Source organism: Podarcis muralis, chromosome 16 (assembly GCF_964188315.1).
Source record: "Podarcis muralis chromosome 16, rPodMur119.hap1.1, whole genome shotgun sequence".
Classification (NCBI taxonomy): Eukaryota; Metazoa; Chordata; class Lepidosauria; order Squamata; family Lacertidae; genus Podarcis; species Podarcis muralis.
The window spans coordinates 14,970,287-14,993,640 of record NC_135670.1 but is presented as its reverse complement, the minus strand read 5'-3'; the positions used below and the strand labels follow the sequence as shown (position 1 = coordinate 14,993,640).

Here is a 23,354-nt window from a genome sequence, read left to right as displayed (position 1 = left end):
TTTTTGACCTGCAATACATTGTGAATCATGGCGTGTGTGTGTGTGTGTGTGTGTGTTGTGCAAAATCACAATGTGAGGAAAACCGTGAAGCCAGCCAATATATAGCTCCATCCTTATTTCAGACATTGTGATATGTCGATATATCGCAATGTTTAACTGGTGATATATCGCGATGTTGAAAACCATGTATCGCCCGGCCCTACCCAGGGGGCATTTTGAGAACGGAAGAGATGGACAGGCAGGAAGTGTCAAATTTATTATAATAATTATTACATCTTTGAGTCCAGTTCTTGATACAAATATACACACGTTTCGGGAAGGCCTGCGATCGGAGGAAGAGGCCCCAGCACCCCCCAGAAGGCGTGTCCAAGGAGAAGGAGGGGCTCCGGACGAAACCTCAGTGGACCGCCTCTCTTCATATCTCAAGCCCACCCCATGAAAACACACAGAAGCCCACATGAGCTGGGGGGAGGTCACTGGAAGGCCACGGCTGAGGACTTGGTGGGGGGGGTGTCCACGGAGGAGATGGTTCTGCAAAGACAAATACAAAGACATGGGTTGGAGGCAAATCGGCAGACCAATCCATCCATCCATTTCACCCGTGTTCGTTCATGAGATGGTGCCAACTGCTTTCGGCTTTCATTTGTGCACAAATTTGCATTTCGTCTTGGCTCAGGCACTTCGAAAGACACTGCTTTTTGGTGCATTTTGTTTTACAGTGGTACCTTGGTTCTCAAACACCTTGGTACTCAAACAACTTGGAACCCAAATACTGCAAACCCAGAAGTAAGTGCTCCAGTTTGCGAACTTTTTATGGAAGCTGAACATGCTCCATTTTGAGTGCCACACTTATGTTTTGAGTTTGTTTTTTGCGGTTCTTTTTGTTTTGTTTTTGTGACTGTGTGGAACCCAGTTCAGCTACTGACTGATTGATTGTGTGGCTGCAGTACATTGTTTAGTGCTTTCATTTTATGGATCAATGGTCTTGTTAGATAGTAAAATTCATGTTAAATTGCTGATTTAGGGGTTGTTTTTAAAAGTCTGGAACAAATTAATCCATTTTGCATTACTTTCTATGGGAAAGCATGCCTTGGTTTTGGAAAGCTTTGGTTTTGGAACGGACTTCTGGAACAGATTAAGTTCGAGAACCAAGGTACCACTGTACTTATTTAAAGAGTTTTCTGTGTGTGTGTTTTTGCAAACATCAAGCATGCCATTGCCCCTGCCTCGCTTCTACGTTGCCCCACTCCGAGGAGGGGAGAGACTGCCTTTGCTATTGGAGTGATGCCCAACTCCTTCCACAACCTTTTGGCCCCCGGTTCTCATCAGCACCAACTAGGATGGCCGATGCTGAAGGATCGTGCAAGCTGTATTGTCCAGAAATAGCTGGAAAGGAGGGTGCATGGTCCACATTCCTGGGCTCCACTCCCAAAGGCCTGGGCTCCACTCCCAAAGGATGCTCTCTATGCAATAGCCACAGCTCAGAGCGAGGAAGAGCCAGGGCAAAGCACTGCGGGGCCCTTTTCCTCCTTAGCAGCCCCATCCACCACCCCTTTCACCCCCAGGACCAGAATGGGAAACCAGGAACCCTCAGCCATCCTCACCTGACACGCCAGCCCCACAGGCTGCCCCCTCTGGCATCGGCCTCATAGGTGGACGTCAAAGACCCCGTCCTCCACCGCTTGCGTGTCCTCTTCCTGGATTTCTGAAAGGAGACCCGAAGGAGGATGGGGGTTGAACTGAAAGGCACTTTCGCTGGGTTCCTTGAATTACACCCCCCAGCAATGTATGAAATTCATTATTTCGGTCACATACCAGTTCCAGCCCACATACAATATCAAGGAAGTCATAAAACACAATAGGGATACATTTGAATTTGCCTTCAATTTAATATCACAAGATAGGCTTTGGGGAAAACTAAGCGCCTCAAACATAAACAGACGTCTACTGTGTGTCATCCACAGTTTATATGAAAACACTCGGGTCCGGGTTAGGTGTGACCAACAGGGCCGTTTATCCAAGGAAATCTAAACCTACCATGGTGTTAAACAAGGCTGCGTCCTTGTGCCTACTTTATTCAACTTCTATATTAACTCCTTAGGAGGAAACATGGAGAAAGAAAATGCCCAACCCCCTAAATTGGCTGGTACACCCCTCCCGGTGTAGCCCTAGGAAAACTTCTAATATCTCTCACTGTTTACAGTCATACCTCGGGTTGAAGTAGCTTCGGGATGAATATTTTCGGGTTGCGTTCCATGGCGACCCGGAAGTAACAGAGCACGTTACTTCCGGGTTTCGCCGCTCGCACATGCGCAAATGCTCAAAATGACATCACACACATGTGCAGAAGCGGCGAAACGTGACCCGCACATGCGCAGATGCCAGTCACATGTTACGTTCGCTTCAGGATGCAAACAGGGATCCGGAACGGATCCCATTCGCATCCAGAGGTACCACTGTATTGTCATGCCAAACAATTAACAATTAACTATAGCAAATCCAAAGTTATGGTGTTCTCTAAAAAAAGAATGAGACACAAATGGAGAATTGACAATTGACCTATTGAACAGGTATCATCTTTTAAATACCTGGGTATAACCTTCCAGGAAAAGGGCTCGGGGCATTATCAGGTTAAAAATACTATTGCAAATGCCCAAAGATCTACTATTATAAGGTTTTTCTATGGAAAAGGGGGCCAATATATTGCAGCAGCCTCCCAGGTCTTTGCTGCAAAAATATTAACCCCCCCCCCCCCCAGCAATAGACCCACTTGACTGCTTTAGTTTGCAGAACTGGCTCTATGACAGGTGCCACATAATATGCGTTCTGCATTTGCAGAGCTTTTAATGTGGCAGCAGCACCCACACACTGGAACTCCCTGCTGTCGTGGTTTGGCTGGATGCCGAGGAGCGCTGGGAGGCGCCTGCTGGGGAACCCCCAGGGGAAGAAGGCTCAGAGCCTGGGGAGTGGTGGTGGGACCATGATGAGTGGTCAGAGGGGGAAGGCTGGGGGGAGGAGGGGGCGGAAGCTGGAGGCAACAGGGTTTGGTGAGCAGGAAGACTAGAAGCAGAGGCAGGAGAGACGAGGCTGGCAGCTGAAGAATCTAGGGAGTCTCCCCCTCCTGCTGTGACAGCTCCCCTCCCCACAGAACCTGCAGAGGTATGAAGAGGGCAGAGCAATGAGAGACAAGACAAAGGAGTCTGAGGCTGCTGGCGGAGGAACTGGGGGAGGAGTCTTAGAGAAGCGGCAGGAAGGCAGGGACCTTCAGTCCTCGCAGCGGCCTCATTGGGGCAAGAGCTACTCGGAAGAGTCGCTGTGATCACTAGGCCTGCACCGCTTCGGTTTGACTAAAGAGTTAACTTCACTGGCATCTTGTGAGCTATTGCTGACTTTCTCCCGTCTCATAGAATCATAGAGTTGGAATAGACCACAAGGGCCATCGAGTCCAATCCCCTGCCAAGCAGGAAACAGCCTTGACACCTGCCTATTGATATCCCCATACTCTTTTGAGTGCCAGCTAGAAACACTTTTCTTTAGACAAGCCCATCCAGATATTTAGAAAACCGATGCAAGTTTTAATCTGTTTTTAGTCTACTGTTGCTTTAACTTTCCAAAAGTCTCAACTTTTTAATTTTTCCTTTAGATAACTTAAGCAATTTTATTTTATTTTATGTAAACTGATTCAATGACTTAAATATATATATATATCAAGGGGTATATATTCATTGGTCATGAATTCAGCAGCTGCAGGAAGGGAAAGCCACCTTCCTCTTTTCCTTCTCCCCCTGGATCAATGCAGAGCAGCCATTGCCAAACTCCTCTCAAACTCCTGGGTTGCGAAGCAGGCAGAGGACGCCAGGGGGAGATGCTCCTCCACAATCCAGCCACTGCAAGGGGCTACAGGGAGAAGCAGCTGATGTTTTGCAGGGTGGAAGGCGGTGATGGTGAGAGGAACAACGACATGCAGAGAGGGGCTTCACACTCAGATATTGCAAAGGGGCTTTTTAACCCAACTCATGCAATTAACATATTTCCTTTATTTTATTTCTCACAATTCACATGCTGCTCAATGGTAATAAAACCCCGGAAGTGGTTTACAAAAATGTTTGCACTGTGGTTCCTCCCTGCCACTGTCACTCCACCCGAGAAATGCTGCATTTTGCCACATCACACTGCTCCTATTTTCTACAGAAGTAGAAAATAGCAGCCCAGAGAACTGAAATCTCTCCCGCACTGCACCGCACCCCAACCCACAGGGACGTAGGAAGCAGCTGTCTTGTACTGTAGCCAGGTCCATCTATCTCAGTACTGTCTACACTGACTGGCAGCTCCAGGGTCTCAGGTGAGAGCCTTTTCCCAGCCCTGGCTGGAGATGCTGCCACTGAGATCTTCCATGCACAAAGTGAGTGCTTTGCTACTGAGCCACAAAGTCCCCCGAACAAAGCCCTGACCTACAAAAGAAAGTCCTCCTTCATTCAGCGTGTAGCTAAACTATGGAACTCACTGCCACAGGAGGCAGTGATTACCACTAACATAAGACACCTTTAAAAGAGGATTAGGCAAACTGATGGGAGGACAAGGCTATCAATGACTACCGGCCATGACGGCTATGCCCTTTCTCCATGGTCGGAGGAAGCAATGCTTCTGAATACCAGTTGGAATAACAGAATCATAGAGTTGGAAGGGATCCCAAAGGCCATCCAGTCCAACCTTCTGCAATAGAGGTGTGATGGCCTGGGACTCAGAACCAGAGGAGACTCAGTCTGCACCGGATCCTTTGCCTCAGGCATCATCTGAACCAAGTCTGGGGCCTGATCCTGAAGAGTCCCTGCAACAAACACCAGCTGGGCCGAGTAAGGTGCCTGAGCCTGCCCTGGCTCCAGATGCGGGGATTACCTTGTTGCCTTCAGCTGGGCCATCACTTCCAGCTGCTCCACTACCAGTTGGGTCAGGGGAGGCTGAGTCGGCCCCTGGGTCTAGTAACCCACCAACATCTCCCGAGCTGCAGAGACTAAGGTCTGAGAGAAGGAGAGACCTGAGTACTCGCAGGAGGAGTGCTCGCTTTCAGGTGAAATAGGACGGTGAGCCACCGGGGATCAGGACCGGCCGCTACCCTGACAAAGACAAAAGGCTGCTGGACTCCACCCCAGGTTGCAGGAGCAACATTGCTGTATGCTAGATCCTGCCTGAGATCCTGCACCTGTCCTTGCCTGGTTTCCTGCCTCGTGTCCTGCCTTGACCCTGTCGGACTGACTCCCAGCAGAAGCTGCAGATTCTGGACTGGTCCTGGACCGCGTTTCACGGGTTACCCCCGGGCTCAGCACAAGAGGAATAAGTTGCTGGAAACCACAGGAGGGAGTAAGGCTCTTGTACAGGGGTCCTGCTTATTGGTTTCCCGTTGGGGCACCTGGTTCTCACCTCTCTTGAGAACAGGGTGCTGGACTCAATGGGCCATTGGCTTGGCCCAGAAGGCTGCCCTTACGGTCTCACAATGATGGCCTCTTCCCAAAGTGAAAACACACAGAGTGAGCGAGGGGTGGATGTGACCCAGGCAGGAAGCCCGTCCGAGAGTTATTGTCAGCCAGAAGCGAACATGGCAGGAAGCCAGGCTGGGCTGAACCGTTATCAGAGAGGGAAGTGGGTTTCCGGTCCAGGGCGAGGCTCAGCGGGTGGGGAAGGAAGGAGGGGCAAGTGGGGTTGCGAGAAAAAGAACGAGGGATGCAAAGATAAAGAGAAAAATAAGAGGAGCTGGGGACAACAATAGATGCATGTTTCTGGGAGAGGAAGGAGGAAGGGCAAGCAGGTCCATCTAATGTGCTGACAATTGGAAACAAGCAGATTCAAGCCACAAACCCCGAATAATAATAATAATAATAATAATAATAATAATAATAATAATAATAATAATAATTTGCGCCCATCTGGCTGGGTTTCCCTAGCCACTCTGGGCAGCTCCCAACAGAATATTAAGAACATGATAAAACATCAAACATTAAAAACTTCCCTAAACAAGACTGCTTTCAGGTGTCTTCTAAAAGTCAGATAGTTGTTTATTTCCTTGTCATCAGATAGGAGGGTGTTCCACAGGGCGGGTGCCACTACCGAGAAGGCCCTCTGCCTGGTTCCCTGTAGTCTCACTTCTCGCAGTGAGGGAACTGCCAGAAAGCCCTCGGAGCTGGACCTCAATGTCCAGGCTGAACAATGGGGGTGGAGACACTCCTTCAGGTATACTGTCTAGCAAATGACTGCTCTGCATTTTAAGCTGCTGCCAGCCAGTGCGGAAACTATACTGAGCTACATGGACCAGGTGTCTGACTTGGTGGTCTGCAACATCCCAAGCCCTTCTAGCTCAAAACAGTTGGCAGCCCACACTGGCCAGCAGCATCTCTCCTCCATCTCAGACGGGCGTCTTTCCCAGCCTGGCTTAGAGGTGACAGAGACTGAAGCCAGCTTGGACCTTCTGAAAGCAAAGCAGTCCCTCTGCTGCCGAGCTAGAGCCTCTCTATGTCTCTCCTCTGCGTCAGCCATTGCAGCCAAAGGAGCCTCCATGCTTCAAGAGAGTCTACCCTGTGTGCCGGATGTTGGAGACAGGCCTCTGTTTTCTAAACACATGAGCTTTCTCTGGGCAAGACGGACCCCGCCCGATCCAATTTACACCATGGCACAGCAAGAGGGTCTCCAAAAAGGAGGGTGGAAGGGCAATGTTCATTCGTAGCTGCCGCCACCCCAACTGTGGGAGGGGGGAGAGAGAAAGACTGTGCGTAAGGGGCTCCCCCCTTAGGGACGCAGGTGGCACTGTGGGTTAAACCACAGAGCCTAGGACTTGCTGATCGGAAAGTCCGCGGTTCGAATCCCCACGACGGGGTGAGCTCCTGTTGCTTGGTCCCTGCTCCTGCCAACCTAGCAGTTCGAAAGCACGTCAAAGTGCAAGTAGATAAATAGGTACCACTCCAGCGGGAAGGAAAATGGCGTTTCCGTGCGCTGCTCTGGTTTACCAGAAGCGGAAGCTGTATGCCGGCTCCCTTGGCTAATAAAGCGAGACGAGCGCCACAACCCCAGAGTCGGTCACGACTGGACCTAATGGCCAGGGCTCCCTTTACCTTTACTAGGCAAGACTGTAGCTCAGTGACAAAGGAGCTGCTTTGCATGTCACAGGGGCTAAATTCAATCCCAGCATCTCCAGGTAGGGCTAGGAGAAAACCCTGCCTGGGGTCCCTTTACCTTTACCTAGGGGGCTCTCCATACCTGTATGCCGCAGAGATGCTGCCCGCCCGGGCCGGGGCAAGGAGAAGCTGAAGGAGCGGGCAGGTAGAGAGGCAGGGCCGTCCAGGCTGACGCTTTTGGTGCGTTTGCGGCACTCGACGGAGAGAAGGTCTCGACACTGCTTGTGGCAGCTCACCCCGCAGGCTGGAGGGCACACAAGGGAAGCCAGAGTGAGGGCACAAACCCCTCTTGCAGGGCAAGGATGGCAGCTGCCTCTCCTCCACAGACATCAATGGTCAGTGCTTGCAGCCCTGTCCAGATTACGGACATGCAAGGACTGGATTTCTGCAAAACAAGCTCTCCAGGTGGAGGCGAAGGGGAGTGGCCCATTCCCTTGGAGAAGTGGGCAGGGCCAAGGGGGGAAGTGGGTGGGGCACCCCTTCTCTCCACCCCTTCTTCCATCCAGCAACACACACCTCTGGCTCTTCCCTTCATGCAAACGCTACTTTACCTTCATTCATTCCTCACTGCCTTTCACTCATTCATGCCCCATCCATCCAATTCCTCTGTCTCGCCTGGGGATGGTGACACACCTGGGGAGGCGAAGGGCCGCTTGTGCCCCCCCCAAAAAGGCCACTGGTTGCTCACCTGTCCTGCAAAGGTTCAGGTGACTAGAAAATATATTCTCAGGCAGGGAAGCTCTGGCTCTGATCTAGTAGAGAGCACTCTGTGCATGCTCAGAGGAAGACCATCTTTTCCTACCTGCCATCAAAAACAAGCTCTAGTGCTAAGCCTTGATTGAAATTCGGCCCTGCTTCACAAAGGTCTAGGGAAACTCCCCCCCCCCCCCCAGGATAGCCATGAAGTCTGTTAGCCCCCCCCCCAACACTTTTCACCCATCTCTGAATGTCTCCTGATGCAACTTACCCCGACATTTTAGTCCTTGCTTGTAGAGTCCAAGGATCTGGAGAGGGAGGAAGGAGGAAAAAATGTCCCGTTCAGGTCACTTAAGGTTCAGGTGGCCCAAAAGAAACCACACACACTGTCCTCCAATTCATTCCTCCTCTCGCCTTTCAATTCCTTAGAAGACAGATTAAACTGAGTGGCTGGCCCTAAGGAAAGGAAATTAGACCCAAAGTGGTTCCTAGGGACTTTGCTTAGGGTGCAAATGGTATTGGTAAAGGAGTGCCGCAAGTTTCAGACTACACAGGTCACTTGGGCAGCAGTTCAAGAGGTCTGTCAACACGCACGACTGGGGGGAAAGAGAGAGAAGAAAACCCTGAAAGGTAGATGAAGGGCAGCAGAGCTTTTTGAACCCCAAGTCGCTTCTTCTTCAGCCCTCAAACTAAAATATGCAGCCCGTTTTACAAATCTGCATCAAGATGATGATAAAATCCTATCTCAGAACCTCAGATGCCTCAGAACAAGGCAATCACAGTAATAAAATGGCCACAACCTTTACAATGGGGAAGACTTAAAAACTGCCATGGCATGATAAGCAAATCCTGTTTCGCTTTGAGAGAGCCAGTGGTGTAGTGGTTAGAGTGTCTGCCACAGACCTGAGAGAGACGAAGGTTCAAATCCCCACTTGGCCATGAGATTCACTCGGTGATTTTGGCCTAACCTCCCTTGCAGGGGGTTGTTGCTTGGGAGTGGGGGGGGGGTTAAATGAGGAAGGGGAGAAGCACGGGCACCACCTTGAGCTCCGTGGAGGATTCTTCAGCTGCAATTCCTGCACTGCAGGGGGCTGGACTAGACAACCTTTGGGGGTCCCTTTCTCATGCAGAATCCTATGATTAGCTCACCAGGCCTTTGCAGTGGCGACATGCCACGGGGCGCAGGAACGTGGTCTCGTGGAAGCTGTGGATGAAGCCCATCTTGCCGTTGAGATCTGTGCTGGACTTCATGAAGTAGGAGATCATCTCTTCCCGACTGATGCAGCCGTCCCTGTTGGAAGAGAAGAAAGCGCATTTGATTGGGGCCAAGGCTCGTTTGCAGGATCCAAGCCTTAGACCAAGAACGTCTGCGTGACCCCAGCCCTTGACCCCAGCCCTAGACCGAGAGGCGTCTCTGTGCTGGGGGGCGGGGGTGATGTTGCAGGAATTTATGTATAGGTTGGGGGGGGGTTTCCCCTCCAGCAGATATCATGCACATGCAGCCCACTACCAAAACCAGCACAATCGCTTTTGTGACTTTTGTGATTCGTCCCCACAAAACACTTCATCACAGTTTCTTCCTATCTACTCAAAGGGCCTTTGCTGCATGATACCAAATGTAACAATTCACTGATAAATGTCTCTATGTACTGGCTCACTGGGGAAACTTCAGAAATTCATATAGACATGTGAGCTCAGCTACTCAGCAGCCCCTCTGCCTGAGTGATAGTCCCTGGCCTCCTGATACCTGAGGAAGACAAAAGGGTGTGGTTAACTTGGCTGGGAAACAGGGAAATGTAAATATCTCTTTTGTTACACTTGATGGGTGTTTGGTGGAGGGCAAGGAGAACCATGGGGCAGGGTCCAAGATGCTCAGATTACTGCCACCAGACCTCCCCTTCCATGATGTAACCATGATGTATTAGTGATGTAGGTTGGGGGGTGTAACATTGGGATTAGCAGCTAATAAAAGTTTGGGGGCTCTTTTGTTCGGGGCTTCCATCTTGTTCCACCTTGTGGCAGGTGGGAGTCCTGTCGCGACAGTCTTCAATAAAGACCACGCCTACTGGCTGCTGTTTTGCTCTGGTATTCCTGGCTGGTGTCCTTGTTTTTTGTCCAAGGGAGCCCTCAGATTTCTCCGTTAACAGTGAGATGCTACAAGCCGGCCAGCCGGCCCACTTCCATCACACCTGATCCAGCAGACTCTTCTTACATGATTTATTTTATTTCATAAAATCTATAAATGCCTCGATTGGTTTTAAACACCTCAAAATCAAGGGGTGCGCCTGGATTCCTAATTATTCACAAGAATCTCAAATGAGTCCTGTAGCCAAGATGGCTGTTCCTGGACGGGGACAGCCTGGCTTCACTTGCCAGAGAGAGAGAAGGCGTAGGGCAGGACAAAAGGTGGGAGGGCCCTAGGCACTTTGTAGTCTAGACCCCCACCCACCCCCACATACAAATTATTGTTGAGGGGTTGCAGCCTTCAACAGAAAAGAGGAGATCTCCACACCCTTAGATTAGGGTTCATCAACAATTCTGTTTGCCCCATCCCATTGCTCCAGAGAAGCGGACACGGAGCAATGGATCCAAACTACATGAAAGAAGATTCCACCTAAACATTAGGAAGAACTTCCTGATGGTAAGAGCTGTTCGACAGTGGAATTTGCTGCCAAGGAGTGTGGTGGAGTCTCCTTCTTTGGAGGTCTTTAAGCAGAGGCTTGACAACCATATGTCAGGAGTGCTCTGATGGTGTTTCCTGCTTGGCAGGGGGTTGGACTCGATGGCCCTTGTGGTCTATTCCAACTCTATGATTCTATGATCATTTCCCCAGGAAAACCTGTGCTTTAGTGCTGAATTGGAACAAAGGGGTTTTCCACGGATTGCTGCTTGTTCCGATTTAGCACTAAAGAGCAAGTTTTTCATGGGGGAAAGTGGGCCAAAGGCAAAAATGCTCAGACCCTTGCTTGGAAAGCACCTTAGAAAGCAGGGTTAGAACTAGGAGGGAGGACCAAAGTTCAATTCCCCATTCCAGCCAGCGATTCACCTAGCGGCCCATAGAAGCCAGTCACATTCTTTCAGCCTCGCCTACCTCGTAGGGTTGTTGTGAGGACAAAAGGGAAGGGCGGGAGAGACCCACGCGCTTTGTTTTGAAAGGGAGGCCACTAAGGCAGCAAGCAGACAAATAAATGACCAAAGCATTGCCCCGATTTAGCTCAGCTCTGTCACCGCCAGACCACCCTTAAACTACAGTGGTACCTCGGGTTAAGAACTTAATTCGTTCTGGAAGTCCGTTCTTAACCTGAAACTGTTCTTAACCTGAGGTAACACTTTAGCTAATGGGGCCTTGCGCTGCCGCCGCACGATTTCTGTTCTTATCCTGGGGCAAAGTTCTTAATCTGAGGTACTATTTCTGGGTTAGCGGAGTTGGTAACCTGAAGCATCTGTAACCCAAGGTACCACTGTGTTGCTTGTCTTAGCACAGGGAATGGGGGGAGAGATATTTTCCCTCCCCAACCCTGAGAGCAGCCACAGATCAGACCCACACCCCAGAAAGGGGGTGCCCCTCTCTGTTTGGTAAATAAGCCCCAGCTGCACAAGGGAGTGGGGTGGGTTCACAGGTGGGGAAGTAGGGGAGGGCCATGTCTTTAGGTGTCCCTAAGGGCAAATATGGGGCAGCCTTTGAACACAATGTTTTGTGAAGAGGCAGCCACTATCCCTGCCACGCCTCGCCCCTCCCAGTTCCCACACACCGAGAGGCAGGGTGGAGGCAGCCCCGGAAACCACAGAGATTCAGAGAATGAGTGAGGAAAGGTCCCCCACGTCACCCGCTCCTCTGCACATGCACACACACACACACACAGAGAGAGAGAGAGAGAGAGTTTTGGGGTGGAGGTGGCTGTAGTGAAGTAGAGCAGGCAAGAGAGGCAGGTCACCAAATAAGGAGCGATGTTGGTGTTTGGGGCCTGTAAGGAGGACTCTGCGGCTGTCATAGTTTTGCGTCGCTCAGTCCCAGAGGAAGCTCGCAGGGTGGGCTGAGAGCCAGGGTGCCTTGGTCCTCTCCCAAGGAAGAGAAGCAAACTCCAACTCTGCCAGAAGGAACATGCAATTCACCCCCATGTCTCTCTCTTCACTCCCCGATCCGCAACACACACACACAAAATTCAAGTGGTATCAAGATTCGTTTTGCAAAGTCGAATCTGTTCACAAAGCAGAAAAGTGTGTGTGTGTGTGGGGGGGAGAGAGAGAGAGAGAGAGAGAGAGAGAGAGAGAGAGAGAGGTGTAAGAACAAACTTCAGGGGGGAAAAACAGCTCAAGCTTTCAAGCAGCCCTCCTGCTTCTTCAAAACAATTTTGCAAGGATGAACTTCTGTGTTCATCCAAGACAGCAAAAACAAGAAAGAGGTTTGTGCAAAAGGCAAACAGGTTTATTTTGACAACCAGCGGGTTCCCAGTTCCTTATTTGCACAAAAGTTCAAGGCGCAACTTGGGTCAGAAAACCTTTTTTTATTTTTTAAAGAGAGCTAAAAGTTTATCTGCCCCTGAAACCTCAAAACTGGCTTCCTTCTATCCCTCTCACTCTCTGTGACGGGGGGGGGGGGGGGGGGAGAGAGACAATCTCCTGCAAGATCTACAGTCATTTTCTCCAATCAAAACTGTCACCTTTGCACAACTTGGAGAAAGGCGTGACCCAAACAGCAAGACCAAACCAGGAGTTTGAGATGTGCGCCCCATAAGCAGCTTGGAGCCACCCCAATGATACACTGCACAGGGTTGGACTAAATGATCCTTGGTTTCCCTTTCAGCTGTACGATTCTACTAAACACCCTCACTCAAAAGCAGGTCTGGGTCAGGTGCCTTTTTACATAGGACACAAACCACAATAATTACGGCTACAAGCATATCTGATGGTGGTCCAACCGTCTGCCGCAGGCAACCTGTTAATCTTTAAAGGTGACACACAAGCCTCTTAACTTGGCTGCGTTCATCTCTCACTCAAGACTTCAGAGTGGCTCCTTCTCAAACTCCACAGGCAGGAAAGTGGCAGGACAAGGAAATAAAACCACGACTTGAAATCACGGGAGAAACAGAAATGTGGGTGGACCATTGGAGGCCTGCATCCATTTTTGAAAACTATTGTTTCTCAAACTGAACTCAGCAACTCAGATGCCCAAGTACTGAGTTTCAGTGGTAACGCCACGGTTAAGCTTTTGTGTTTTTGATGCAAGCCACTTTGGGTGCTTCTAAACGGAAACAAAAAGATGAGGTGAATAATAATTAAGAATAAGGTGATTTATTTATTTAGTAACCTAGTAATTTCCTGCCAACCTAGCAGTTCGAAAGCACGTCAAAGTGCAAGTAGATAAATAGGTACCACTCGGGCGGGAAGGTAAACGGCGTTTCCGTGCGCTGCTCTGGTTCACCAGAAGTGGCTTAGTCATGCTGGCCACATGACCCGGAAGCTGTATGCCCACTCCCTCGGCCAATAAAGCAAGATGAGTGCCGCAACCCCAGAGTCGGCCACGACTGGACCTAATGGTCAGAGGTCCCTTTACCTTAATTAATATATAAGAAACAAACAAACAGGGCAGGTAGGGATGACATTTGGGGCGGGATGGAAGTTGTTCGAGCCTCAGGCTAGTTTGAACCTCCCTGAGGGGCAACTCACTGATTCTCATCCAGGTCTCCGAATTTGCACAGGTACGGGAAGTTATTCCGGATGATCTTGAACTCTTCTTGGGAAATGTGCCCGTCTCCATCCACATCGAAGTTCCTGAAGACGGACTGAAAGAAAGATGGGGGTAAGTTGGAAGCAAGACATCACTGAAGTGTAGCCAATATAATCACCCACACTGCCCCCTGTAAATCCCTGGCTATGTTTCTGCACCTCACCCTTGGATGACAAGGGAGTCTAAGGAGCGCTAAAGGAGGATAAGGAGTTTGCAGAGAAGCCAAATGAATTATTTGCATCTGTCTTCACAATGGAAGATAAGAGGGCAAATCCCTGTGCCCAAAATTGAATTGAATTTTATTATTTCGGCCACAGACCAGTTCTAGCCCACATACAATATCAAGGAAGTCATAAAACATGATAGGGATACATTTGAATTTGCAATTAGGTATAGGAAGGACAATACAGATACAGCAATAGTTAAAAAATATATAAATTAAAACTTAGTCACTAACATATAACCTAAAACCTTAATCATTATGATAGCACAGCTTGTTCCCTAAGTTTTATGTCCAAAATGATTTTCACTGGAAGGGAATGTGAAGAACAGAGGCAAATAACAATGGCATGAGACAAAGTGTGAGGCCTTGGGGACAAGATAAATAAAAATCACCAGATCTAGGTAGCATCCCCACACGAGTCCTCAAAGAACTCAAGTGTGAAATCGCTCAACTTTTAACAAAAAAAGTCACTTGTCCCTACGATGAGCCTCCAGACCTGAGGAGCCTCTAATGTATTATCTAGGACACAGCAAACAAAACGTTTTAAGTGTGCTATAAAGGGCATTATACACATATGACACTAGGTGGCGATGGTGAGCTATGGCAAATTCAATATCTTTTTTCAAACTGTTTTTTTTAAAAAAGCATTTTCACAATGCTTTTTTTATATGTGTCTAGATTCCTCCTGGATTTAACCATCACCGGGATCTTCCTCTGCACACCCTTCCCTCCCTCTGCTACTCCCCACCCACCCCAAGTCCTACCTCAACCATCTTCTCAATGTGCTTCCGCACAATCGCCTGGTCCGGTTTGGGTTTGGGCACTGATGCCCACTCCTCAATGACCACGGGCTGGGGTGGGGGGGTGGAGGACGTGGGGCTGGAAGGCTGCGGGAGAAGGAGAAAGTGAAACTATTCATTCATTCATTCAAAATATTTCTCTGCTTCCTTTTATTCCCCTAAGATAGCTTACATACTTAATAAACAAAACAAAAAACCACCCTACAATATCCCATTCTCCAGAAATTTAGCCATTTTAAAAATAGCAGTTTCACAATCCAGAAACACACTTGTACAGAAGGAGTTTAAAAACAGGAGAGAAATGCCATTTGGGGAAAAAACAGCAGCAAGGAGATAAACCACGAAAACTCAGGAATGCAGCTCAGCACAAAAAGCAGAACAAAATAAAAAGAGCCCCGTGGCTGGATCAGGTCAGTGCCCGTCTCAGCCCAACATCCTGTTCTCATAGTGGCCAACCAGATGCCTCTTCTGGGAAACCCACTAGCAGGATCTGCGCACAAGGGCCCTCTGCCCTACTGGGGTTCAGAAGCACTGCTGCCTCCCACTGCGGCAGCAAAAGAATAGCCATCAAGGCTAGTAGCTGCAGATAGCCTCCTCGTCATCCACAAATCTGCCCAATCCTCTTTTAAAGCCAACCAAGTTGGTGGTCATCACTGCTTCCTGTGGCAGTGAGTTCCGCAGTTTAACTGTGTGCTCTGTGAAGAAGTCCTTTCTTTTCTCTCTCTCCCAAACCTTCTAATATTCAGCTTCATTGGAAGCCCACGAGTTCTAGTATTACGCGACAGGGAGAAATAACTTCTCTCTATCCACTTTCTCCCTGCCATGCACGATTTTATAAACTTCTATTGTGCCCACCTCTTACCTGCCTTTTCACTAAACTAAAATCTGCAGGGGCCACATGTGCTGCATTAAGAGGCGGCTGGCGCTGGGGTGGAGCGCAGAAGGGACACGACTCCCCCATGTTTGCCTTCATTATATTTCCTTCAAGGAGTTCAGAGAGAGAAACCTGATTTTATCCTCATTACACACCTGGAAGAAGGTGAGATGGAGAGATGGAGGATGCTCATCCAACCACCCTCGGCCCACTTCAAGGAGCAGCCCTTGAACCCAGGTTCCCCACACCCTTCAGCAACGGCCCCACCCTGGCACCCCTGCTGGCCACCCAGCTCCTTAGGTCCTAGTGCTCTGGCCAAGCGACACCCCCCTTTGGGCAGCCCCCTGACCACCCCTTCTAGGCAGCACCCCTGGGGCTGCCCCACCACCAATAGGGCAGTTAGGGGGAGGGAGGGACAGAGCAATCTGTTTCTGGCCTGTGACAATTTCTCACATGCTCATTCGTAACTCCTCTTGTTTTCTGCTTCTGCAGCATTCCGTGATTTTTAGGGCACAAACTTTTGTACTAGCGTCATTTTTTCACATAATACACATTTTTTTGGCATTTCTCCCCCAAAATATTAACCATCTCCTGAAAGACCATAATTTGGATGAACTATAATATGCAGTTGATTAAGATATTTAAAGGATCCACGGAGAGGAGGATGGAAGTCCTAAGATTTGGAAGAATCTTGTTTCATTTCAAAATTTAACTGTGTTAATTGTGTGGTTTACTTTGTAAAACAATAAAAATTATTTCCAAAAAAACACACAAAAAAACCCCCTTTCTCCTGCATTTTACTCTAAAATGCAGCACTTTGTCTTCATATTCTGAGCAAGAGCTATATTGCTCAATTTGGAGAAGTGCGGAAAAGCAAAGGGATAAACGGGTTCAGATCTGCATGTCAGTCCGCAGGAAGTGCAAAGCCAGGTTTGGTTTGCTTAAAAGTGCAGATGGGACAATTTTTTTCAAGAGCTGTCGGTGGGAGTGGGGGGAGGTGGGGGCAGAAGGAGAAGCAGCAGCAGAGCTTGATCGCAAACATACAGTTGTATCCGGTGGCTTCTGTTCCCTGACCACAGGAAACGGGTCCCCAAGGGAGGAAGCCTGGGATAGGCTGGGAAGGATGGTTAAATTCAGGCCCCAACACCATCCCGGCATTCATGCACACTCATATACACGTACACAAACACACACAGGAGGCAGAGGTGGCCCCCATAGAACTGCAGAGTTGGAAGGGACCACAAGAGCCCATCTAGTCCAACCCCTGCAATGCAGGAATATTTTACCCAACATGGGGCTCAAACTCACAACCCTGAGCTTAAGAGTCTCGTGCTCTACCAACTGAGCTATCCCAGTTGCACTTGGATGGCTTTAAAAACAGGATTAGATAAATTCATGGAAAGAGTTATTGATAGCTGCTAGCCATGATGGCTCTGCGTTGCCTTCAATAGTTGGAGGCAGTGATGCCAATTGCTGGAAATGGCAGGAGGGGAGAGGGCTCTTGTGCTCAAGTCCTGCTTTGCCAGTTTCCCATTAGGGCATCTGGCTGGCTGCTGGGAGAACAGGCTGCTGGACTACGTGGGCCACTGGCCTCATCCAGCAGCACTCTTCTGATGTCCTGATGTTCTTACACTGCTCAGAACTGATCCTTATGGCCACTGGGTGGCCGTGTGTGTGTGTGTGTGTGTGTGTGTGTGTGTGTGTGTGTGTGTGGCATAAAGGTAAAGGGACCCCTGACCATTAGGTCCAGTCGTGGCCGACTCTGGGGTTGCGGCGCTCATCTCGCTTTATTGGCCGAGGGAGCCGGTGTACAGCTTCATGTGGCCAGCATGACTAAGCCGTTTACCTTCTCGCTGGAGCGGTACCTATTCATCTACTTGCACTTTGACATGCTTTCAAACTGCTAGGTTGGCAGGAGCAGGGACTGAGCAACAGGAGCTCACCCCGTCGTGGGGATTCAAACCGCTGACCTTCTGCTCGGCAAGTCCTAGGCTCTGTGGTTTAACCCACAGCGCCACCCGCGTCCCTGTGTGTGTGGCATATCTGTGGCTAAAAAGCTGCCCAGGATGAGCACCAACAATCTGAACATTATAAAGAGGGTAGAGGAACTCCTTCTGGGTTGCTATTGAGAAAGTGATGAAGGACCCTGTGCGAGAGGCAGGGAAGGGAACATCTCCCAGGATGGGAGGCTGGAAGAAGAAAGGGAAGCTGCCAGGTGAGCGCTGAGGGAGTCCACCCCTTTTTGCGTGAGACAAGAGTTAAGACTGGCCTGAAAACACCAAGGTTAGATGATCCTCAAGACCCCTTCCAACTCTATGGTTCTATGACTTTGCATTTTCTTTTCTCTTTTTTTCTCATTTAGATCAGTTTGGTTTTTTATCATACTGTATTATGACAAAGCTTCAGTTTTTAAAAAAAATGGAAAAAAGAGAGGGTAGAAGAATTCCTTTTGGGGTGGGTGGGGGGACAGAAGGACAAAGTGGAAACCCAGGTTTTGAACCAGGGCTCAGTGACCCCAAACTTGCTTTCCAGGTCAAGGTGACATCTCTGAGCATGTGCAGAGTCTGGCAACAGCCCTTGAGCCCCCAACCCCTCGCCACCCCAGCAGCAATCCTTTGCAAGACATTACCCGCCAGAGAAAGGAGGGCACAGATAGGATAGGGCAGTCGCAAAAGCTTTACCTGAACAGTGGCTGATCAGAGTTGGGCTTTGGGGAGAAGTAATTCTAACAAGGCTGGAATGTTCAGCTGAGGTCTCTTAAGGGAAATTAAAGAGAAGGAATCTTGTGCAAAGTTAATTGTCTGAATGTGCTTAACATGCACAGGGTTTTGGTTTTTTAGGGGGCTGGATATGCAAATAGCAGCCTTGGGATCGAGGAGCTTAACTCTCTGAAGGTGTTAGTTGCATCTCAAGGGAAGATTCCCTGGGAGTTGCTGCAGCCTTGTTGGAAATGCAAAGGCAAGCTTTGGAGAGGCAGCTCTTGGCAAGGAGAGAACATGGCACCCACCCACCCCCGCAGCAGGGCTGCTCAGGCTTTCTTTTGCTTTTACACAGTAAAAAAGAAAAGAAAAGCAAAAAAGCAGGCACCTGAATTTTAATTAACATCGCCCTAGTTGGGCCCTCCTAGAGTTTGGAAGGTGACTCCCTCCGCCCCTTCCCTGACCTTAGCAGGTAAAGAAGGTTGGGAGGAATTAAAGGCGGCCTTTTCTGCAGGGGGCAAGCAGAAAGACAGAAGCAGACCACCTAGCTCAGGCCTCCCCAACCTTTGGGGTTTTCCAGCTGTTTTGGACTACAACTCTCATCAACCCTCCAGACAGCATGTTGTCTGGGGGGGGCTGGGGGGACTTGTAGTCCAAAACATCTGGAAAGCCCCAGGTTGGGGAAGACTGGAAGTTTGATTGACAGCTGCTCAGCAGAGAACCCTCCTTTTTTGGGCTGCCTATCAGATCCCGATAATAAACAAGTGCCTTGTTGGATGCAAGAGAGCTGATGTGGGCAGGGGGGTGGATCAATCACCTCCGAGAAGTGCTTAGTCATAATAATAATAATAATTTATTATTTATACTCCGCCCATCTGGCTGGGTTTCCCCAGACACTCTGGGCAGCTCCCAACCGAATATTAAAAACATGTTACAGCATTAAACATTAAAAACTTCCCTAAACAGGGCTGCCTTCAGATGTCTTCTAAAAGTAAGATACTAGCTTATTTCCTTGCCATCTGATGGGAGGGCGTTCCACAGGGCGGGAGCCACTACCAAGAGGGCCCTCTGCCTGCTTAGGCCGTTTGTCTCCCCTTGCCTCTTTGTACGCAAAGTATTGCAAAAGTGCCCAGACTCTCCAGGTAAAAGGTAAAGGGACCCCGAACCGTTAAGTCCAGTCGCAAACAACTCTGGGGTTGCAACGCTCATCTCACTGGCTGAGGGAGCCAGCGTACAGCTTCCGGGTCAGGTGGCCAGCATGACTAAGCCGCTTCTGGCAAACCAGAGCAGTGCACAGAAACGCCGTTTACCTTCCTGCCAGAGCGGTACCTAGTTATCTACTTGCACTTTGATGTGCTTTCGAACTGCTAGATGGGCAGGAGCAGGGACCGAGCAACGTCGTGGGGATTCGAACCACAACCTTCTGATCGGCAAGCCCTAGGCTCTGTGGTTTAAACCACAGCACCACCCGCTTCCCTTGACTCTCCAGGTACCCCTCCTCAAAAAGAAAGCAGAACCCAACAAGCAGAACTGACCCTGGACCTTCTTGCCGCACAGCAGGGGCGTTGTTAGAGGTTGGACCTGGAGTTCTTGCAGCGAGCCCCTGATCTCCTCACCCACCCACCCTTTTCAGAACTTCAAAAACTATTATTTGCTCATAGGAGACTGCAAAGCACAGTGTGGATGTGATGCTGCCCACTTCAGGGCCTCCACCCGGATCATTTCTCAGTGGGTAGAGCATGTTAATCTCAGGGTCATAGGTTCATGCCCCAAGTGGAGCAAAAGATCCCTGCATTGCAGGGGTTGGACTAGATGACCCTCGTTGCCCCTTCCAACTCTACAGTTCTATGATTCTATATAAATTAAACATAGGCACACTTGTGCCTGAGAGGGGATACGGTAGCAGGCTTGAAATATCTGAAGAGCTGTCACTGGGAAGACAGAGCAAGCTTGTTTTCTGCTGCTCCAGAGGGAAAGACCCCAACCAACGGATTCAAATAACAAGAAAATAAATTCCAACTAAATATCAGGAATAGTTTTTTTGGGGCAAGAGCTGTTTGACAGTGGAATGGACAACCTGGGAAGGGGGTGGACTCTCCTTCATTGGCGGTTTTTAAGCAGCAGTCAGATGGGCATCTGTTAAGGAATCCTTAGCTGTGATTCCTGAATTGCAGGGGGTTGGACTAGTCAGGGTCAGCAAACCTTTTCAGCAGGGGGCCGGTCCACTGTCCCTCAGACCTTGTAAGGGGCCGGACTATATTTTTTTGGGGGGGGGGGGAGAACGAATTCCTATGCCCCACAAATAACCTAGAGATGCATTTTAAGTAGAAGGACACATTCTACTCATGTAAAAACACACTGATTCCCGGACCATCCGTGGGCTGGATTGAGAAGGCGATTGGGCTGGATTCGGCCCCCAGGCCTTAGTTTGCCTGCCCATGGACTAGATGACTTTCGTGGTCCCGTCCAACTCTGCGATTCTATGATCCTGTGCCTTTAAGTGCTTTGTAACTCTCTCGCTGCCCCTGTCGCAGCAGTTTCTGCTCTTCCCCCTTCCTCTCTCCAGATGTCAAATCCATTTGCGATGCTCATGTCATGCTCGCCTCCCAAGGAGGCCAGAGGGGGTCACTCAGGGTCACGCCAGGGATAGAAGGCGCTGCCTTGTCCTGAGCCATCGACCAATGACCTGCCCAGCCCAGCAATGACTCCCCTGCTCTTCCTCTTTTTCCGAACAGTCTTTATTTATGCATTCTCAGTAGTAAATACAGACTGATGGTCTAATTCAAAACAGCTCCCTCTTCCCCTCTGCCTCCTCCCCCATTCATTCCATATATACAGTGCTTTTTTCCGGGGAGACGCAGGGGTATGCATAGCCCTAAACATTTTGTGAATCTAAGTTTGGCCTCATTGAGGGGCAGTAATTCAATATGAGTATGAAAAATGAGAGTACCTCTAAACATTTTTGAAGAAAAAAGGCACTGTGCGCATGCATATATATATATATATATATATATATAAGTTCCAGTAACAAGAAGCCGAAAGCACCAGCCTGAAGATGACGAGTGAGACCTCGTCGAAACGTCGCCTAGACACCCCAACTTTTACACGGGAAGACACCCGAGGACACCAAAACCTGCATACCTATACCCGTGAAAATCTACGAAAGCATATATATATAAATATATACGCGCACACACATAATACACCACAATGGTCTGCTGCTCTGATCAGCTGGGCTTCTGAGACCGAGGAGGCTCCTCCCAAGAATTTCTTCCCTGATCCTGAAATTGAGATCCTGGGGATTGAACCTGCGGCCGCCTGAATGCAATGGCAGGGGCTCCGCCATGGAGATATGAGGCCAAGGCCACAAGCGGCAGGCAAGGGCCCAAAAAAGACCCAAAAGACCCAAAAAAGGAAAGATTGTGGGGTTTCACAGGTTCTCGCCTGGGCACGATCCACACCTCTCTCTCCCTCTCTCTCACTCACACACACACACACACACACACACGTCCTTGATTGATTGATTGATTGATTGATTGATTGATTGCAGTTATATACCACACCCTTTTCTCCAGACAGCTGAAGGTAGCAGCATACATGGTTCTCCCCCTCTCCTCATTTAATCCCCCAAACAACAACCCTGTGAGGTAGGGTTAGGCCAAGATGCAGGGACTGGCCCCCAAGCTCACCCAGTGAGCCTCATGGCTGAGTGGGGGATTTGAACCGTGGTCTCCCAGGTCCTGGTCTGACACTCTAACCACTGCACTGCAGTGTCTCTCAGCTGGCAGTTACAAGGTGGCAAGGGGGTGAGGAAAACACACACGCACACACTCCTCTTCCGCTGCCATTTCCCCCACACACTAGGGCTGCTTTGATTTGGGCCCCGTCTCAATCCTGCCAGTATCATCAAGGGCTTACCGTGGATTTGTTCCTGGGCTCCCGCTGCAGAGAGAGCTGGTAGATCTCCTCTTCTGTCTGGTACTGATCCAGGGAGACCTGAGACACACACAAAGCAAAGTCAGAGCTTGAGACTTGCTGTTTCCAATATTAGAGTTGTCCCCGTTTTGTATAGAAAATGTTCTGCTTGCCGGCTGACCTCAGTTCAGTCCACAACTAGCCTTTCTGCTTCTCTCTTTCCTGCTATATCCGTTGTAATCTTTCTCCAAAAACGTCTGCAAGGATGGGATTCCCACTGCTCAATGCAGGGCCCCACCTCACTAAATGGATATTTAAGTCCAGGGTGCTTCAGGGGCTGCCTGAGTCCTTATATCCCAGCTCAGTCACTAAGATCATCTGCAGGAGTGTAATTGATCGTTTCCTGAGTTAGTGAGGCTCATCAGACAACAACGAGAAAAAGAGCCTTTTGTACCACCAGCCCAGACCAGTGGAACTCTCTGCCACTGGAGATTCAGCAGGTTCCTTCTGTTTCAACCTTTTAAATGCCAGCAGAAAACTTTTCTGGGCTTTTCTGGCCAGGTCCATGCAGGTAAGTAAGAACATATTCTCCCACAATGGCTAACTGAAGTCTCTCTTTAACTTTCTTACGGTTTTATTGTATGGTCATCTAGCCCAACCCCCTGAAATGCAGGAATCTTTCACTCAACATGGGACTCGAACCCGTGACTCTCAGAGTCTCATGCTCTACCAACTGAGCTAAAATAAATAAATAAACAAACTTTGTCGAGGAAGTTTTGTAGGCCCCCATCCTGTTGCCTCAAATGCAACTGGGCTGCGTTGCAAAGGGAGACCCAGAGGTCACCGCAAGCAATCTACATCCCTCCAAACTTGTGGGATGTAATATCACAAAAGCAGTCAAATACAACATTTCCTGTTTGCCCAGAGTGGACACACAGGGGAATGTTGCTGCAGCCAGGTGGACTTCCTGTCACACCTGGTCTGGAGCATCCTCCCCCTGTGTGACCAAATAGATGACCATGACCCTGGGAGACCCCATAAAAGGGCTGGTCACGCAGCCATCTTCCCTTCTCTCCTGATGCTCTCACTTTCTTGACTACCTTGATGCTGTGTGCCTGTTTCTCAGCCAGCAGCACATGGGCTCATTCCTCACAAGAGGATGAATCCACACCTTTCTCTGTAGCTGTAACTAAAAGCTAAAGCCTGCCTTCAGGATCATTCTGTGAACTGAATGTATTGTAAGTAAACCTTATCAT

General features: G+C 49.4%; 1 protein-coding gene across 2 annotated transcripts in view; it reads right to left on the bottom strand.

Moving 5' to 3' along the window:
- Positions 1–237: 237 nt before the first annotated feature.
- Positions 238–23,354, bottom strand: part of RASGRP2 (RAS guanyl releasing protein 2) — a 43,507-nt gene continuing 20,390 nt past the window's right edge. For both annotated transcript variants that reach the window (XM_028710246.2, XM_028710245.2), the window contains exons 10-17: positions 22,102–22,179; positions 14,575–14,697; positions 13,527–13,642; positions 9,009–9,150; positions 8,131–8,167; positions 7,246–7,407; positions 1,605–1,705; positions 238–531 (exon numbers count right to left, since the gene is read on the bottom strand). In XM_028710246.2, coding sequence (XP_028566079.1) covers positions 1,647–1,705; positions 7,246–7,407; positions 8,131–8,167; positions 9,009–9,150; positions 13,527–13,642; positions 14,575–14,697; positions 22,102–22,179 — 717 coding nt within the window. In that variant the 3' untranslated portion in view covers positions 238–531; positions 1,605–1,646. The remainder of the gene's footprint in view (positions 532–1,604; positions 1,706–7,245; positions 7,408–8,130; positions 8,168–9,008; positions 9,151–13,526; positions 13,643–14,574; positions 14,698–22,101; positions 22,180–23,354) is intronic.